We start from the raw sequence: 18,383 nt of genomic DNA, 5'->3' as shown, positions 1-18,383 counted from the left end.
TAGTAGTGGGTGGTATAGGCAAAAAGTTATATCACATTATAATGAACTGTTTATTGACGGTTTTGGTATATATCACTTTATAGTGTATTTATGCCTTTTTTTCCTAATACAAACCATTTTGGATGCTTAACAATGATTGACCGTGATTTATTATTATGGATGTTCCTTCACTTTTAATAAGAACAATTTTTAACAACTGAAGTGAATCTCATTGTTTTTTTTTTTGGGAAAATAACAGAAATGAACAATATATAGACCAATGTCAATATTTTTTATAACCCTAACACATTAAGCCCACAACGTCTCTGAGGCTGGCAAAAAAGGTGCGAAGCTGACATCAGTTTTTTTATTAGCCAGCTTCTTGTTTCAATTTTCCTGTTCCACCTTAAATATGCAAAATTTAAGGTCGAACGAGAAATTTGAAAAAGAAGCTGGCTAATAAAAAGCTGATTTCAGCCTCATAGAAATGGACCTGAATGCTGTTTTCTGAAAGTCTTTTCTCTCATGTGTGCATCTCGTACCCTCAAGCTTTTAACTATGAGCGTCAGAAGCTGCTGGAATTTAGTAAAGATTACAAGCTGTTCACACAATCACTTTTAGCTGAGCAGCTGCGGAACCTCTTGACTTGTAAGCTGAGACCATGGCATTGCCTGAAGCTGCTGGCCTTCATGCTAGGCTAATGGCTAAAAGTTAACCCCAAGAGACTGGTTTTTCCTTCCACTCTCTTTTCCCCTGCTAGCTTATAAGCCTATTACAATCTTAACGTTGGTGGATCTCCAAGACCAAGATTTGGCATCCCTGCCTTAGAAGAACCACTTTTATTGCTGTAAATAACTTTGTTTGAAAAAATATTCCTGAGGCTGAAGAACTTTTTAAAGGTTTAAAGAACCTTCACGTGATGTAAAGGTTACCGATTCCTTTCTTGAACATTTCCATTACTTTTGCATTACTACAAAATTTTTAAGCTTTGAAAAGGTTCTTCTGATTGGTTTTCTAAAGAACCACTATCAAAAGGTTCTTTAGGGAACCAAAAGTGGTCCTTCTGTGGCATTGCACAAGAACCATCTTTATTTTTAAAGTGCTTACTTAAAAATAGTAATAATACAGTTTTAATCTTTTATCAGGTCAGTTCACTAGTGTGTTCAGGTAGCATTTAATTGTAACTAGTTATTTCAATGAGCACTGAAATTTAATGATATAAATTATTAAAGGTAGTTTTTTTAAATGCAGTTAACACATTTTGGTCCACAGTTCCAACCCGAAGCCCAGCTGATTGTGCGCCATTGCTATGATTCTACAGCTGCAGCCCTGATAGAAGTTATTTCCCGGTGTTCAGTGCTGTGAATTGGTTTATGACAGAATTATCAAGTCTAAAGTACCATTTATCATTATTAGTGAATGTTGCTACGTTACATTTACATTCGATTACAATCTTTATTGGTTCAGATCTGCACTCCTGAAGGCTTATTTCAGTGTCAAAAAGTGAAAACAAAAGTATGGCAAAAAATGTAAGGAATGTTTTTGCTTCTGCAAAACAAGACTGCACACACAACGATAATTCTTCAAAGTCAGATCATATTAAAATGTCTCCTCTCCTGCATATTTCTCCACTTGCTTTAATAAGTCAGAAATGATCAACATCCTTTCACACATGCTTTTAGCAACAACTGCAGCTTCTAAGGGTTTTGACCTTGTAACATATGGTGTTTACATGAAACACTGCATCTATATGACTTCATTTGAATTAATATTCAACTACAACATGCTTCTGTTATTGTCAGTGCTAAGTCCAAAGAGCAGGTAATGTTTTTGCACATGGTGAAATCTTGCTTTTGACAGCTTTGGCACCAGCACGGTGTGGTACTGTTTGGATGTCACAGTTCTGGCTCTACACTGTGAGCTTTGATGAGCAAGAGTGGGTGTCTTGATCGGGTCAAGTTTGCTGAATGGAAATCCAATAAGTTCTGTTAGCAGGGAATTGTGCAGAATCCCATCTGAGCCGATTCGGCCCCTGGCTCATCATGTGGCCGTGCAGGCTGAGGATTGGAGGATAACACGCTTGTGGGGTCAGTGATGGTTAGAGATAGTGTCTCTCCTCATGTGGAGTGTTCGACCACTCACTCTTCTTCCTGCGATGGTGCTCAGAATTAGTCCGAAAAGAGTCTTAGCACCTCAGTCTGGAGGTTTTGGTGCCTCTTGGAGGCTGCTACTGATGTGCTTGTGAGCAGGGCTGCACAATATCGACAGTGGATGTGCATTGCAAATGATTTTGATATTCGATTATTCGTAAGAGTTCATGAACGATATCCAGTCAGCCACAGGGAAGGAAAAAATTCTGAGGCAAAATAATGGACAGCTGTAAACTTGACAGCAGCGGTGTTACACCAAAATATTCCTTGAAAATGATTTGTTTCATTTAAGACCTGGTTTGGCTAATCAGTACTTTATTAAGCTAAATGAAGAGTGCTTATTACATGCTTATAACTCAGTAACTACAAGGACTTCAGTGCAAACTGGTTGAGCTATTCTTCAGTTATAGAAGTGTGTAATAAAACTTTGGGCCCGGAAGGCCATGTAAGGGGTTAAACTAGCTCACAATGTATCAACTACTGTATTGAAAGAAAAAAATCTTGATACTTTTTGCTGTATTTATGTTCATTTGCATTCTAAGGATATATGATAATTTTGCAAGCAAAAACACACTTATTTCCTAGAAAAATCATTCTAAATAATGGTCTTAGGTGCCTTTTGCACAGTAATCAGTGTTGTTCTGTTCTATATAGGCCTTATGATGATGCAGCTTATTGGAACAGTAACCTTTTCTGCCTCTCTTATTTTACATACAACACTGGAATTGAGAATTATCATCATGGTTAAAGTATTATTACGGAATAGTTAAGGACAACATAGTTTTTGTTATAATTGGCTTTATAGCAGAGTGGTTAAATCACTAGGTGTGAGCACACCACTTACAGGAGCACACCACTGCTCTAAGATTAGACATAGCTCATTGGACTACACTCCCACCACTCTCTTGCTGTTTGTATTTAATGTTATTTGATCTATTCTGTCATTGCAACCCATACCAGTGTGTTAGTCACAGAAACTCACATCATCAAGATGATACAAATATGTATATTAATCATGCTGAGTGCATTGAAAGCTCTGACAATCCTGCTGACTTCTGTTGTAGAGCAGCTTTTTTTTGTTAGTTAATAGTGCTCTGTTGAAGTTTTTTCTGTTTGTCTTGTGGGTTTCCTGCAGGCAGCTCCAGCAGCAGCAGCAAGCCGAATTGGAGGTTCATCAGAGGGACGGACTGACAGCATATGATCTGTCACAGGTGTGTCTACACACACATACACACAATCTATAAACATACCAAGTTCATGCATATTTCACTTCTGTATATTCTGAATTGCTATATAATATAGAAGACTAGTATTCCCTTTCCACTGCATGATATGGCTAAAATAGTAGTGTTGTGATCATGTTGTGCGTGATATGTCTGGCACTGTATCAAAACACACTGGTCAACCAATATTGTGATGATAAAAGATCTGCTTGTATTATTTCCACTAAAATAATTCAGCTTTGCTGGACTGCAAGAATATCATTGATGATTCATCAAAACTCCCACCGAAACTCTGCTGAAGCTGTGATTGGTCAGGGTGCTCACATCACCCAGTAAAAATATTGTGATTGGTTAGAGGGTTCATTTGCATATCACAGTCTTATATTGCCCTACTGTCTGCTATAATTTGCATTGCTACTAGTTCCAGAACAGCTGATTATTCAAACCAGTAGCCCAGTGGTTACCAGCCCTGTTACTGAAGATCTACTTTACTACAGCATCTTTTCCTACAGCATCTAAGACCCCCCTCCACTTACCTAATGGTAATGCATTTGATCCAGCCAATCTTTGACATCTAAAGAGGTTAATTAGCCAGAGAAAGTGTGGCAGAATGTGGATCTACAGGAAGGTAGATCTCCAGGACCAGGGTGGGTGACCACTGTGGTAGCCCATATCATCAAAAATACAGTTATAAAGATGTCCTGATCCAGTTTATCTCAGTTTGGCACATGCAATTTCTACTAATGCTAATACCAGTTTAAAGCTAGAAACATCATTTCATTTTCACAAGGCGTACTTGAAAATGTGGTTAAATTTTACACTGGATTCTTACCCTGGATATAATTTGCAATGGATTTCATGAAGTCTGTATTGGAAGTCTGGATTTGGGTGATTGACATAATGTGCAATTTTTCTGTCCATTATTTTCCCAAAAAAAATGTAATAAATACATGACAAATATCAGATTATTTAGCAATATTCGAAGCAATTTTTCAGCGCATCCATGTAAAATTCATTTTAGTTTCTTTTTGCCTTCAAAATTCTAAGAATGTCAGGTGGTGCAACTGTCCAACCATGTATGTTGATAAAGTAAACATTTAAAAAAAGGTAATTAAGTTACATAAAATTCAAAATAAAATAATTTGGCATGATTTTATGTTTGGAAACTTTAAAATAAAAACCACGTTGTAAAAACAGCTTAAAAAGTTCTACTCTCACTGCAAAATTTTTCTCTGCAAGCTCTTACTTCCTCAAATGTCAGGCAGCACAACCAGAAACAAACTTTTATTTTAACATAGTTTAACAAAAGAGGGGCCAAGGTATTGCATCACAAAGAAGACCCTAAATGACCTTCATGGTACAATGCCACGGACAGTAGCCTTTTCACAAATTTTGAGTCATGATTAGTTAACAGTTCATTTTACCATGCCAGGTGGTCTGACCTCAGGAGAACTATGAAAATGTGTAATTGTTATAATAATGTTTAAGTATAAACTCACGTTCAAGGAAAAAAGTTACTTTGGGTGTCTAAGTAGATGCCTGTTTCATTTGAAATTAGTCTGAAAAGTCAGGTGGCTCAACCAAATAGGTCAAATGGTGCAACCAGACCAGCACAGTTTAATAACTCAAATAGGCAATTAAAAGCTTTTGTAACACTCACTGTTTTAGGATATAAAATGCAAATCATATACCTTTTATCTTCATTTCCATCAAATTATAGTACTAGAGCTCAGCTCTATTTGCTCTGGCCTAATTTAACCCCTAATAAAACAGTACTGTGTTACAATATGAAAGCCATTCCATAATATAGAGAACTATTTTAGTTTGCAGCCCTCTCAGCACAAGCCACCCACTTGCAGGATTTGCTTTTCTGCATGTTCAGAGTATCCCTCTAAAGTTGCATAACCTGCACACGCTATGGAGGATGCAGTCTAATTTGAAACACACCCTCAGGCTGTATCTCAGCTAGCTCTCTCTGGCTCCATGTACTGGAATTAGGGCATAGCTGTGCCGTGAAGTCAGGCATAGCCGTGTGTGGTGGTAATCTGCTCTCATGTGGAACGCAGCCCCCGGCACCTATCCACTTCTTCCTCTCTTCGTTGCATACTTTTTCTCACTCCTTAGTGGTAATACATATTTATAATTACTTCATTGCTGTTAAATTAGGGTTGTTGTTGCATAGCTTGGTGAGTCTGCTTTAGATAGGCAACACGTACCAGGTGGATGGTCTGTTAGCAGTTGCAGTGTTTACTAAACTGAATGTTCAGCATCTGTTCCTAATTCAGATGAATAAGGCCTTTAAAGAGATAGTTCCAAAAGGAATCTAAAAGCATCCCCTCACTCCAGCCAAGACATGTTTAGTGAAGTTTCGGATGTTTGCCTGTATAGTCTTGGGCTGCCTTGGCACAGTAAACCTTTCATGCATGTTGTGAGTTGCATGCAACATAATTTTCATGCAACTTGCCAGTTGCACAATTGAAAAGTTGCACGCAATACATTCGATTATTACACTTGCCAGCTAAATTAGCAGCTCATTTTTTTTCTGATACACCATCCTTGAGGTGTTATTTACATAGTTGCAGCATCTCTGTACGATTTTACTAGTTGTCATGTTACTTTATTGTCTTTTATCTGTCTGTCTAGTGTTCTTTAGTATAGACATGACTTTTAAATCTGTTCTGCATAAGCTAAGCTTTTAAAAATGAATGTTTAATTGGGCATTACACCTGTACTTAATGTCTCACTCATCATGTCCTAAAAGCACTACAGGTGCACCTACGCTATATTGCCAAAAGTATTCACTCACCCATCCAAATCATTGAATTCAGGTGTTCCAATCACTTCCATGGCCACTGGTGTATAAAACCAAGCACCTAGGCATACAGACTGCTTCTACAAACATTTGTGTAAGAATGGGTCGCTCTCAGGAGCTCAGTGAATTCCAGCGTGGTACCGTGATAGGATGCCACCTGTGCAACAGTCTAGTCATGAAATTTCCTCGCTACTAAATATTCCACAGTCGACTGTCAGTGATATTATAACAAAGTGGAAGCAATTAGGAATGACAGCAACTCAGCCACAAAGTGGTAGGCCACATAAAATGACAGAGCGGGGTCAGCGGATGCTGAGGCTCATAGTGCGCAGAGGTCTCCAACTTTCTGCAGAGTCAGTCGCTACAGACCTCCAAACTTCACGTGGCCTTCAGATTAGCTCAAGAACAGTGTAGAGAGCTTAATGGAATGGGTTTCCATGGCCGAGCAGCTGCATCCAAGCCTTACATTACCAAGCGCAATGCAAAGCGTCGAATGCAGTGGTGTAAAGCGCTGCCACTGGACTCTAGAGCAGTGGAGACGTGTTCTCTAGAATGACGAATCACACTTCTCCTTCTGGCAGTCCGATGGACGAGTCTGGGTTTGGCGGTTGCCAGGAGAACGGTACTTGTCTGACTGCATTGTGCCAAGTATAAAGTTTGGTGGAGGGGGGATTATGGTGTGGGGTTGTTTTTCAGGAGTTGGGCTCGGCCCCTTAGTTCCAGTGAAAGGAACTCTTAATGCTTCAGCAGACCAAGAGATTTTGGACAATTTCATGCTCCCAACTTTGTGGGAACAGTTTGGGGATGGCCCCTTCCTGTTCCAACATGACTGCGCACCAGTGCACAAAGCAAGGTCCATAAAGACATGGATGAGTGAGTTTGGTGTGGAAGAACTTGATTGGCCTGCACAGAGTCCTGACCTTAACCCGATAGAACACCTTTGGGTGAATTAGAGCGGAGACTGCGAGCCAGGCCTTCTCGTCCAACATCAGTGTCTGACCTCACAAATGTGCTTCTGGAAGAATGGTCAAAAATTCCCATAAACACTCTCCTAAACCTTGTGGAAAGCCTTCCCAGAAGAGTTGAAGCTGTTATAGCTGCAAAGGATGGGCCGACATCATATTAAACCCTATGGATTAAGAATGGGATGTCACTCAAGTTCATATGCGTGAGAAGGCAGACGAGCGAATACTTTTGGCAATATAGTGTAGGTCTGCTCTTTGGATTCCAAAATATCCTCAATATCAACGTTTTGATGGGCTGTTGATGAAAATGTGCTTCACAAAGTTGAGACGCTTCCAACTGTTGCAGCTGAGTTTCAAATGAGTTGCAGGATGCTTAACATTATGCAACTCGATTGCAATTTAGTTTCAAAGTTTTAAGCAACTTAAGTTCTATAAAAGTTTCACCATGTAAAGCTAACTTTGCCCTGACGCTAGGCTAAAGTGAATAAGCTTAAACACCACCAATCAGCATTGTGCCTAAATCATACTTGCCTCAAACCGTGTTGAGTTAACCCCTTAAAACCTCAGGCTTATTACATACCAAGGTTTATTATTTAGTAACTACAGGGACTTCAATGCAAACTGGTTGAGCTGTTCTTAGGTTATAGAAGTATGTGATAAAACCTGGGCCTGCTGGTGGGTGCTGGCCATTTAAGGAGTTAAATAAAAGACTTGCTTCTTTGTTTTCTGACATTTTATGACATACTGTTATCTGTGATCTTTACATACTGTTCATATGGACTGAGTTATTTTTGACAATAGCTGATCTCTTTTCATGCACAGTTTCATCAGCTGAACCTTCAGTGGTGGTCAGTTTCTTACCACAGTGCCACTGTTGGCTGGATGTTTTTGGTTTGTGGACTGTTATCAGCCTAGCAGTGACATGTGTAAAAACCCCAGCAGCACACACACTACCATGTCCGTGTCACTGCTGTGCCGAGAATGGACCACCACCCAAATAATATCCGGACAACAGCGGTGGTACTGTAGTGTTCCCTGTCAATAAATGAGGTGGGTGGGCTGAGAACTTGTGCAACAACAAATGGGCTACAGTCTGCAAACCTACAAAGTTCACTTTTATGGTAGATGTTTCTATTTTGTATTTCATGTAGTGTTGCCATTATTTTATGCACCTGCTGTACATTCTTAAAAAGATGGTTCTTCAAGGGGTCTTTAGTAAAGAAAATGGTTCTATATAGCACCAAAAAAGGGTTCTTCTATTGTAACAAGACTCACATTGTAACAATAGCAGGGCCCTTTTTGGTGCTATTTAGAACCATCTACAGCACATTCTACATCAATCTGAAGAACCATTTCACAATGCAAAGAATCATTTAAGCATGCAAAGGGTTCTTTGAGTGTTCATGGTCCTTTATAGAACCATTTTCTTTAAAGAACCCAGGAAAAACCTTTTTAAGTGTGTAGTTACAGGTTTTTCAAGTTAAAGTGTGTTCATGAAACGTATGAATACAGTTGTACTTGTTATTGTCGGTCTTGGGTTATGTAGGCCTGTAGTGTTTTGGGAGGGTGGATGTTTGTCAGAGAAAGGGAAAATGGCAGTAAGCGAGTGATGTAAAACATTACAAAAACTGTTTTCTCTAAAAAAGTATCTACTTCTGAGTTTTCCTGGAAAAAAATAAGATTTGAGGGTTCAGAATTGTACTGTTTCACTGTTTGATCCTCTTTGGTGAACGTGTAATTCATGTGGGTCAAAATTGAGGGTGGTTTTACTGTCAGTGTGGGGGCAAATTTGACCCAAAAATATGTAAGGGCTAAAAATGGACAGAATATGCTGCTTTAAACCGGCTGTTGTTGGTGTTTGTGCTTGTCCTGTGTGTAACAGCAGGTGCCAGTGGGCAGCGTGCCGGCCGGCGTCCACGAGGCCAGCAAGACCATCGACAAAACGGAGACGCTTTTCTCTCAGGAGAGAGACCCGCGCTTCAGTGACATGTACACAGGCATCTCCAGCAGTACGTAACAGACTCACCTTCCACCAACACTGATCCACATTGCAGAAGTGTCGGGGGTGGGAAATATGACGCTATGTTTTTAATATGTTAATATTCGTCTGTCTCTTGACATCACTGTGTGAACACACGGTCATTTCTATCAGTACAACATTGAAAATGTCTTTTGTGTGACAACAGCTGACAGAAAATCAAAGGTTTTATACTGAATTCTTGTCTAAACTAACTGATTTGACAATACAGTAATATCACTTAAATTAATGTTCTTAAAACAAAACATACTGAACAGCACGATCAGCATGCATAAAAACCCAGTCCACACTGGCTCATCTACTAAGCAAACTAAGGTAACTTTAACTGTATTTATATCATTTATAGATATTCTCTGATCTGTTCACATACAACACATACAGATTTTTTCTCCCATGATTTCATCTCACTTGTCCATCTAGGACCAAAGCAGCAGATATCAGTAGCTACTTTTAATGACCCTCAGTTTTTCACCAGCACATGAGGGTGGATGATGTATGGGTAAAATGCACATATACATTTGTATGCAAAATTTTGGCATCCCCAGTTAAGTGACATGTTCTACTGATTTTCAAAGTGAGCATAAGTTAATGTGTCCAATGCCTGACTGCACATTTTTGGATTGTGGAAGAAAAACAGAGCCCATTATCTTATTTTATTCATTTCTTTATTGGTTATTTGTTCCTCCTGTTGTTCCTGTATTTCTTCCTAAGTGTTTTATTGCAGCAGATGCGTTAAATGTATAACATAATTTGTGCTCATGAATTTTATGGCCATTTTTATAAATGCAGCAGTGTGGTTCTGATGGTAGCTTGTCCAATTTAAGTCATCCAACCTCAGAAAAAGAAACAAATATTGTGATGCATATTTTGTATCATGAAAATGAAAATGTCTTCAAGCAATTTTATATTGTTGCCATATTATCCACCATTTCTATATTACAAATGATCCCCTAGATTGTATTTCAGCAGTTACGGAAGATGCTTTCTGGAAGATTTGGCACTCTCCTCCTGTCCCCTCTGAGCAGTAAAATCTCAGTGATGATTCTCTCTCTGACTCCGAAAACTCCCCAGCCTGTGTTCACAGCTGTCAATAAGGCTTTGTAGACTTTAAATGGGTTTTACAGTGACTCTAGCGATGGCCTCAGAGCTCATTGTAGCATCCTGTACCATCAGGAACAGCAAGGTGACTTGGCAGCAACACTCAGCTCTTATATAATGTAGCTGGAAAGTATGCAGCCTACAGTGTAATCAAACTTTCTGCAGTAGTTTTAAAGGGATGGTTCAACTAAAGCCTTGGGTTCACTGCATGACTTTTAAAGTTCTAACAGATTATAAAAAGACTGGGTATCTCACACTTTCAGACTGTTTTTTGCAGATTTTATAGGTGACTAAAATATTTGGGATCACACACTAAACGATTAGGGATCACACACTAGTCGACATTTAAGCTGTTGCTGAACCCCCCCGTTACTAGGAGACGCAAATAAACAAACGTGGAGCTGCTGCTGCTGTTTTCTCTGCCGTTTGCACTGACATGGTAAAGAAGCAGCAGGTAAACATGTTTAAATGAGGCTCATGGCTTTAAAAATGTGATCAGTTTGGTATTTTTTAGAGTTTTAAATGTACATAAACTCGATTGTGCTCATTCCTTAAACTCAGCTCATTGAAAAACTTCGTTCCACACGTGAAAGACTTTTCTCCATTTTTCTTTGTTTACTTACTACATTTTCTTCTTCCGTGCTCTCAGTTTTTATTTGCTGTTGCAGGAATCTATTCAGATTGAGTCATTGACCAGTTTACACTAGATTAAGCTCAGAGTCGGGTCGAAAAAATTAAACGTTTGATAAACTCCAACTGGTCTGAAACGCGATCGGGAGGCCAAAAGTCTGAGTCTGCACCCCTCACACACGACTCTATTCCCCAACTGTCGACTCCTACTGACCCAAAAATCTGAAGACTAGGGCTGACCAGCACAGACTCAGCCAGACTGAGAGTCAGGGCTAAAATCGGGGTAAAAGTCATGTAGTGTAAGAATTTACAGTGTTCATCCCCTTACCTCAAACATAGTCCATCAACCAAGACATGGTGCCTGAAGTTTTCTTCTTTAGCTTTGCACTGCAGCTACAAGGCTAATGCAGCTGCCTATAGAAGCTTATACTATGTACCAAATTATCACTATAAATCTTTTCCCCACTGTGTTTCTTCTGCTGAGATTTGGTTCTCGCTCTTACGTGGCAAACTCAGTCTCTGCTGATACTGATAAACACCAGTCAGTCTGCAACAAAAGCCTCAGTGGTCTTATTACTTCCCCTTTAAAATGAGCCCTGGTTTATCTTTTATCCCTGTGCTCTGTTCCACTGCTACCCGGCTCTGTCCGCTCGGTGCTTTATGATATATCTGTGCTGCTGATACAGATTGGATTTGATTGTGCTGCTTGGGCTGTGATGCATTAGCTCGCTTATGAGCCATGATCGGTGTTCCTTTCTGTAGTGCTGATAAGCTGGCATTTAAGGTGTGTATTGTAAGGCGTGAGGTTGTAGGTTCATATCTTCACTCTGTTCCTGTGTTCGTGTAGCTGATAAGAAGATGATGGTGCCCTCCTCCACGGCTGGAGGTCAGCAGCTGTATTCCCAAGGCAGTCCTTTCCAACCCGGGCATTCAGGCAAGAGTTTCAGGTGGGCATGTTTTTCCTGACTCTGTAAAAAATTATTAGAAAAATTGCTACATGCATATGCATGGACACATATTCCATATTATAACCATTGCTCATATATATATATATATATATATATATATATATATATATATATATATAAATTTACTATAAATTCCTCAAAGTTGCTTTGATGACTGCTTTGCACACTCTTGCCATTCTCTCAATTGGCGTTATGAGGTGGTCATCTGGAATGGTTTTCCAGCAGTCTTGAAGGAGTTCCCAGAAGTGCTGAGCACTTTTTGGCTGCTTTTCCTTCATTTTTTGATCCAACTCATCCCAAACCATCTCAGTTAGGTGGGGTGATGGTGGAGACCAGGTCATCTGACGCAGCACTCCATCACTCTCCTTCTTGGTCAAATAGCCCCTACTTAGCCTAGAGGTTTGTTTGGGGTCAGTGTCCTTTTGAAAAACAAATGATGGTCCAAAGTGCAAGTGCAAACCAGATGGGATGGCAGAATGCTCTGGTAGCCATTAAGTGTGCCTTGAATTTTGAATAAATCACCAACAGTATCACCAGCAAAGCACGCCCACACCATCACACCTCCTCCGCCATACTTCACGGTGGGAACCATACATGTAGAAACCATTTGCTCACCTTTTCTGCATCTCACAAAAACATGGTGGGTGGAAACAAAAATTGCAAATTTTGACTTATCAGATTTTCACTGGTCTAAGGTCCACTCCTTGTGTTTCTTGGCCCAAGCAAGTCTATTCTTCTTGTTGTTTTTCCTCAGTAGTGGCTTCTTTGCAGCAATTCGACCATAAAGGCCTGATTCACACAGTCTTCTCTGAACAGCTGATGTTGAGCTGTGTCTGCTGCTTGAACTCTGTGAAGCATTTATGTGCACTTTAATCTGAGGTGCTGTTAATTTGCGGTTTCTGAGGCTGGTAACTCTAATGAACTTATCCTCTGCAGCAGAGGTAACTCTTGGTCTTCCTTTCCTGGGGCAGTCCTCATGAGAGCCAGTTTCCTGATAGCATTTGATGGTTTCGTGACTGCACTTGAGGATACATTCAAAGTTCTTGCAGTTTTCTGGATTGACTGACCTTCATGTCTTAAAGTAATGATGGACTGTCGTTTCTGTTTACTTAGCTGAGAGGTTCTTGCCTTAATATGGATTAGAAAAGTAGTCATATAGGGCTATTTACTGTATAGAACTGTGTACCAACCCTACCGCCATACAACAAGGCACACCTGTTGATTGAAAACCATTGCAGGTGATTAACTCATGAAGATGACTGAGAGAATGCCAAAAGTGTGCAAAGCTGTCAGGTGGCTACCTTGAAGAATTTAAAGTATAAAATACTTTAACAATCCCATATGTGTTCCTTATATATATATACGCACACACACACACATGCATATATCAGATATGTGTATTTAAAACATATGGGCCATTATTATTTCATACTTGCATGCATGTAATACTCATGGGTAGTATGTATAACCCATGTCCTCACATTGCATGAAAACAAACGTGTGTATGTGTGTGTGAGTGTGTGTGAGTGCATGTGGAATGTCCTGTCTGCTCTAACACTTTCCAGACCGAATTCTTTGTCCGTTCAAACTCGTGTGCGCTCCAGTTGTTTGTTCTGTCTTGGCTGTAAATGTGCGGATTATACATTTTATTATTCTAGCGCATTCCATTCACTACATACAGCTTCTATAATTAATCCCTACATTAAACTAACCACATGAAGAATTCCTTGTGTTGAGCCTCCACAAAGAAACAGATGCACGGCAAAAAATCCCCATAGATAAATTCACCCCTGCAGAGTTCATACGGACCCCAAACCACCACTGCGTGTAGGGTTCACCGGGGCTTTCACTGTGTAGATTCTGTCTAAACACACACCATGTAATGAATGGACTTGAATCTTTTATGTACACTTCACTGTGCGCTTCAATACTAAAAATATAACAGGAAATAAATAGCACACAACATCTTTTATGTTACTTGTATGTTACTTTTTACTGTATTTTATATGATGTATTTTATAAACACTTTGTAGATATTAAAACACTATAAAAGTCTAATTTAGACTAATAGGATCTTTACTATGTACCATTTAGACCAGTGGGACATATATGTTCCACCACTGATCTAATAACTAATGATAATAATGAGGTCAATTAAGTATCTTACAAAGAAAACAAATCAAAGACCCTCAAGCAAATCAAGCCTCTCCTCTGACGTAGCCCAGCTAACTAAAGCTCTTTGATCTTGGACATGTTCTGAGAAGAACCAGTTCATTGGAAAAGATCATTATGCTTGGAAGAGTTGAAGGTAGAAGAGAAAGAGGATGACCAGCTACAAGATGGACCGACACCAGCCATTCAGAAGCCTGAAGACCCAAACAGATGACAGGATATTCTGGAAAACCACCATCCATATGGTCACCAGGAGTCAGAAACAACTTGAAGGCACTTTCTTAGCATGTTTTAAATTGGTGGGACATTTATGCTACCTGTTTTAACTGGAGTAATACCTAATGATGATGAGGTCAGTTAAGTGTCTGAGATAATTATGTGCTTCCTGTCTTTTGGCTCACCCTGTGTATCATATTTTAATGTTTGGCCATAAATTTCATAAACAAGAGAAAAACAACTGCTTGATAATGCTGATTTCTGCTAGCACCCTCATGGAATTTCTGATGATATGTCAGCGCTGAGCTAACGATGGTGCACATTTGTTTGACTGTTTTAAATTGAACACAGACATTGGTAGCTGCTAATAAGACGTGTATGTTTTATTTAAAGCTTTTAACAGACATTAACATCAATTTGACCTTATATCAGTTTTACAGTCACTGTTTCAGTAAAGCAGTGTGTCATAGAGCTGCTGCTTATACTGTTTTCATTCCTAACAACCAACTGAAACCTGGTTAGGCTATGATTCATTCAGTCAGTGATGTATCTAGATGTATTTTTCCTCACTAAATGGGTCCCACCCATTGAAAAAAACCTGATTGGTTGATTCCTCTGTCAGTTCGTAATTATTGTGCTTGTTAATCTGGCATATAAGGCCTTAATTTCAGCTCATGAAGTCCTAATCAATGGGAGAGCTCTCGTGGCTGTATGTGTCAAGACACCACAGAGAAAATATCTTGATAAATCAAGAATTTAACCCTTGTTTCCAACCAAACAACAATGAAAATATTATTGCCTGCAGAGTTTAGAAAAGCATAATGATTGTATTGAGTAAAAATAATATTGTAAAATGTTCTTAAATATTACAGACATCTTTAGTTCTCAGAAATCGTTAGGCCTTCTCTGAAGGTCTCGAAGGCTCTGAGAGTTCATCTGATATTTTATATATTTTTATGGACTTAATGTTGACCATTCCTAGTATGTTTTGTACTTGGCAGATAGAAAGTTTCTGATTCTGAATGTGTTTGTTTTCAGCTCATCGGTCATCCATGTTCCTGGGGTGAATGATATCCAGTCCTCGGCCGGCTCAGCGGGTCAGAACCTGGCCCAAATCTCTCGACAGCTCAACCCGGGCCAGGTGTCCTGGACAGGCAGCAGGCCGCCCTTCTCTGGCCAGGTGAGAACCTTTCCCTCTGGGTGACGCGAATGTTCAGCCAGTTCTCTAATTTACTCAAAACCCCCCTTTTCAAGCAGATTCAAACAACACTGACACTCATGCTAGCACTACACACAGTAACAAGCTGTGCTGAGAATGGACCACCACCCCAAATACTACTGCTAAGAAAAATAATAATAATAAGTTTATTTGTAAAGCACCCTTCGTATATATAACGCAGTTTAAACTAGCAAGCATATGGTAAAATAAAAACATGAATAAAATTAATAATAAAAACACAAGAAATCAACAATAATTGAAGGTAAAAAGGTAATCAAAAATAGATAATAATAAAAATAAATAAATAAATTAATTAATCAATAATAAAAAAATAGCTATAATAAAAGAAAATTAGCAATAATAGTCGTAACACAAATAAGGTAAAACAAAAAAGGTAAAAAGTTTGTGAAAATGTGTCTTTATTTGCTTCTTAAAGTGATGTACAGATGTAGACTGTCTAATGTCAACTGGTAGATCAGTCCATGTTTTGGGTGCATTTAAATTCAGAAGCAGTGCTTCAAAGTGTCCATATCATGGAAAAAAATCCCTCATTTTTTTAAATAAAGTTTGAGGTAAAATTATGTAAGCATTGTTAAAGTTTCAAAACCTCCCATTCGCTACCCAGTCCATACAGTCAGTATATGGTAAAACAGCCTGTTTTAAATTTGTTTCTGTGATGTCACGAGAACCAACTCTTTACTTACATATATCCACCAGTTCAGCCTACAACAGTTTAGCACCACTCATCCACACTGACGTTCTAAGCAGTGTTTTAGCCTGGACTGCTGTTTTAAATGATGACCGATAAAGGACAGCCAGTCAGAGCAGAGCTCATTTACATACATCAGTTGGAAATTGGTCATGTAAAAATGAGACAAATGTTTTAAGTGGACCTCAAGGGAAATAATAAAAGAAGGACGTAGAATGCAGGCCTTTTAAAATCTCTCCTGGAAGCCGGTGTGAAAATGATGTGTGATGTGTTCTCTCTTGCATGTTCCTGTTAACACTCTGGCTGCGGTGTTCTGAACGAGCTGCAGCTTATCAATCACCTGCTAAGGCAACCCAGTTAACAGCAAGTTACAGTCCTCAAGTCGTGAGAAAACAAAAGCATGTGTCAGTTTCTTAGCATCATGCAAATATCCGGTCAGCAGTGGTCTCTTGGTGGTCCTTTTCTATTAATAGATGGGGCAGAAGGGGGCTGCAAAATTCTGCATTATACCACAGTTAGTTCCAACCTAGAGGCATTCTGTGGGGTAAGACCTACAAACTGTGCAAAGTGGATCGGTCACACACAGCTTTGCCTGACATTTTGGATGACATGCTACAGATGATTATCTACAAGTAGTGAGATTGGCTAAATTACACCAGAACTGAAGTCACACATTAGAAGGGGTGTCTGAATAATTTTGGACATACAGTGTGTTTTAAATAATTTTGGACAATTTCTACTGGTCCATTTATCTGATGGTTAGCTGGTATTTTCAAATTATGTAAAAAAAAAAAAATAATAAATAAATAATATAAAAACAATAAGTGTCAATCAGTAATCTTTCTGGATTTCTGCAGTTATCTGATTATTCAAATGGTCATGTAAACACCATACTCCGATCTAGAAATATGATTAAGAAATCTGATAAAGAGAGCTGGATTTTAGCTCAGTAATCAGATTTCTCAGTGCATGTAAACTCTTACTCTGATTTCTTTCGGATTTCTCAGTCTGCGCATGCGTGAGAACAGACGACGGTACCGGAAATAAGCAAGCAGCTTTACCACGAGACGCAGCAAAACACTTTTGGAGTGACACTAAAACCAAACATGAAATTAAAGGATTTAAATATTCTTCATCTTCTAGATGATGTGTGTTCATATTTTCAGATAAAGTGGCGTGTTTTTTTTTAAGCCGCAGCGTGAAGTTCAAGTTTTCCGTTACGTTTACGTCACGTCTTCTTCTGTGAGTTTATTGGCTGGTTGCAAAGCAGAAATCTAATTACTGCGTGATTCATGTAGACCTGGAGTTTCACATTATCTGATTACTCAAGATCATGTTGATCGGCTTACTGACAAAATCTGATTTTCTGCAGTTATCGGATTATATATTACATTATTTACATGCACTTAATGTAAGGTTTTGTTTAGTGAAGAATGGAAGCAAAGGCTCATCATACCGTCCATGGCTGGGAGTCCAAGAGAGCACAACTGGCCTTGCTCTCTGGGTGGGTAGGATGGTCCCCTGTCTCCCCCATCACTCAGCACACTGCCAGTCAGTGCAGGCGTCTGTCATTTGGCGCTTTCCTCCAAGCGCGTTCAGCTGTCCAATGACGTTGTGTTAGCATCATTTTAAAAAGACGCAGTTGCGCTTCACAGGACTCGGAGGAAGCCTGTGCTAGCCTTCGCCCTCCTAGCACTAGTGGTGTCGTGTGATTAGGGGGAGTCCTTGGAATTGGATATAACTAAATTGGGGAGAAAATTGGGAAAAAATCCAAAAAAACAAAAAAAAGGGAAGCAAAAGAAGGCAATATCAGGTATGTTGTTACCTGCCCAATAAAAATAAAGCTCTGATTGTCTGCACTGAGCGTCAGTGAGAGATTTTCAACACTACTGTTTCTTGTTGAGTGTCTAATAAATCGTCCACTAAGTGTTTTACAGTGTCTCCTTCCTCCGTCAACATTTTGTTCACTTAAAATACTTAAAATGTTGAAAAAAAGCATCTGAAAATACCTGTTGGGTTCTGTTTTAAAAATATTTAAATAAACAAATAAGTTAAATAAGTTAGGGTGTATTAAATAACAAAAATGAATAAATAATTCAGTGATTGTACACTGTAGTGTAAATATGAGGTGCCGCTGGTCCCACTGCGCTTCCACACTCCGCCTCCGTTAGTCTAATCAGTGTCTAACGGAGCGTTATGTTAAT

At 39.2% G+C, this 18,383-nt stretch overlaps 1 protein-coding gene across 7 annotated transcripts in view; it reads left to right on the top strand.

The window, feature by feature from the left end:
• Nucleotides 1-18,383, top strand: part of arnt2 (aryl-hydrocarbon receptor nuclear translocator 2) — a 148,581-nt gene that overhangs the window by 114,627 nt on the left and 15,571 nt on the right. For 4 of the 7 annotated variants that reach the window (XM_036586039.1, XM_036586038.1, XM_036586036.1 and 1 more), the window contains 4 exons: nucleotides 3,265-3,340; nucleotides 9,015-9,138; nucleotides 11,743-11,842; nucleotides 15,290-15,431. In XM_036586039.1, coding sequence (XP_036441932.1) covers nucleotides 3,265-3,340; nucleotides 9,015-9,138; nucleotides 11,743-11,842; nucleotides 15,290-15,431 — 442 coding nt within the window. Of the gene's footprint in view, nucleotides 1-3,264; nucleotides 3,341-9,011; nucleotides 9,139-11,742; nucleotides 11,843-15,289; nucleotides 15,432-18,383 lie in introns of all 7 variants that reach the window. The other 3 variants (XM_036586037.1, XM_036586034.1, XM_036586033.1) reach the window with 1 other exon arrangement.

The sequence above is a fragment of the Colossoma macropomum genome, unplaced genomic scaffold (genome assembly GCF_904425465.1).
Source record: "Colossoma macropomum unplaced genomic scaffold, Colossoma_macropomum, whole genome shotgun sequence".
Lineage (NCBI taxonomy): Eukaryota > Metazoa > Chordata > Actinopteri > Characiformes > Serrasalmidae > Colossoma > Colossoma macropomum.
Note: the sequence above shows the minus strand (reverse complement) of the source record. Positions and strands in the feature narration are given on the sequence as shown.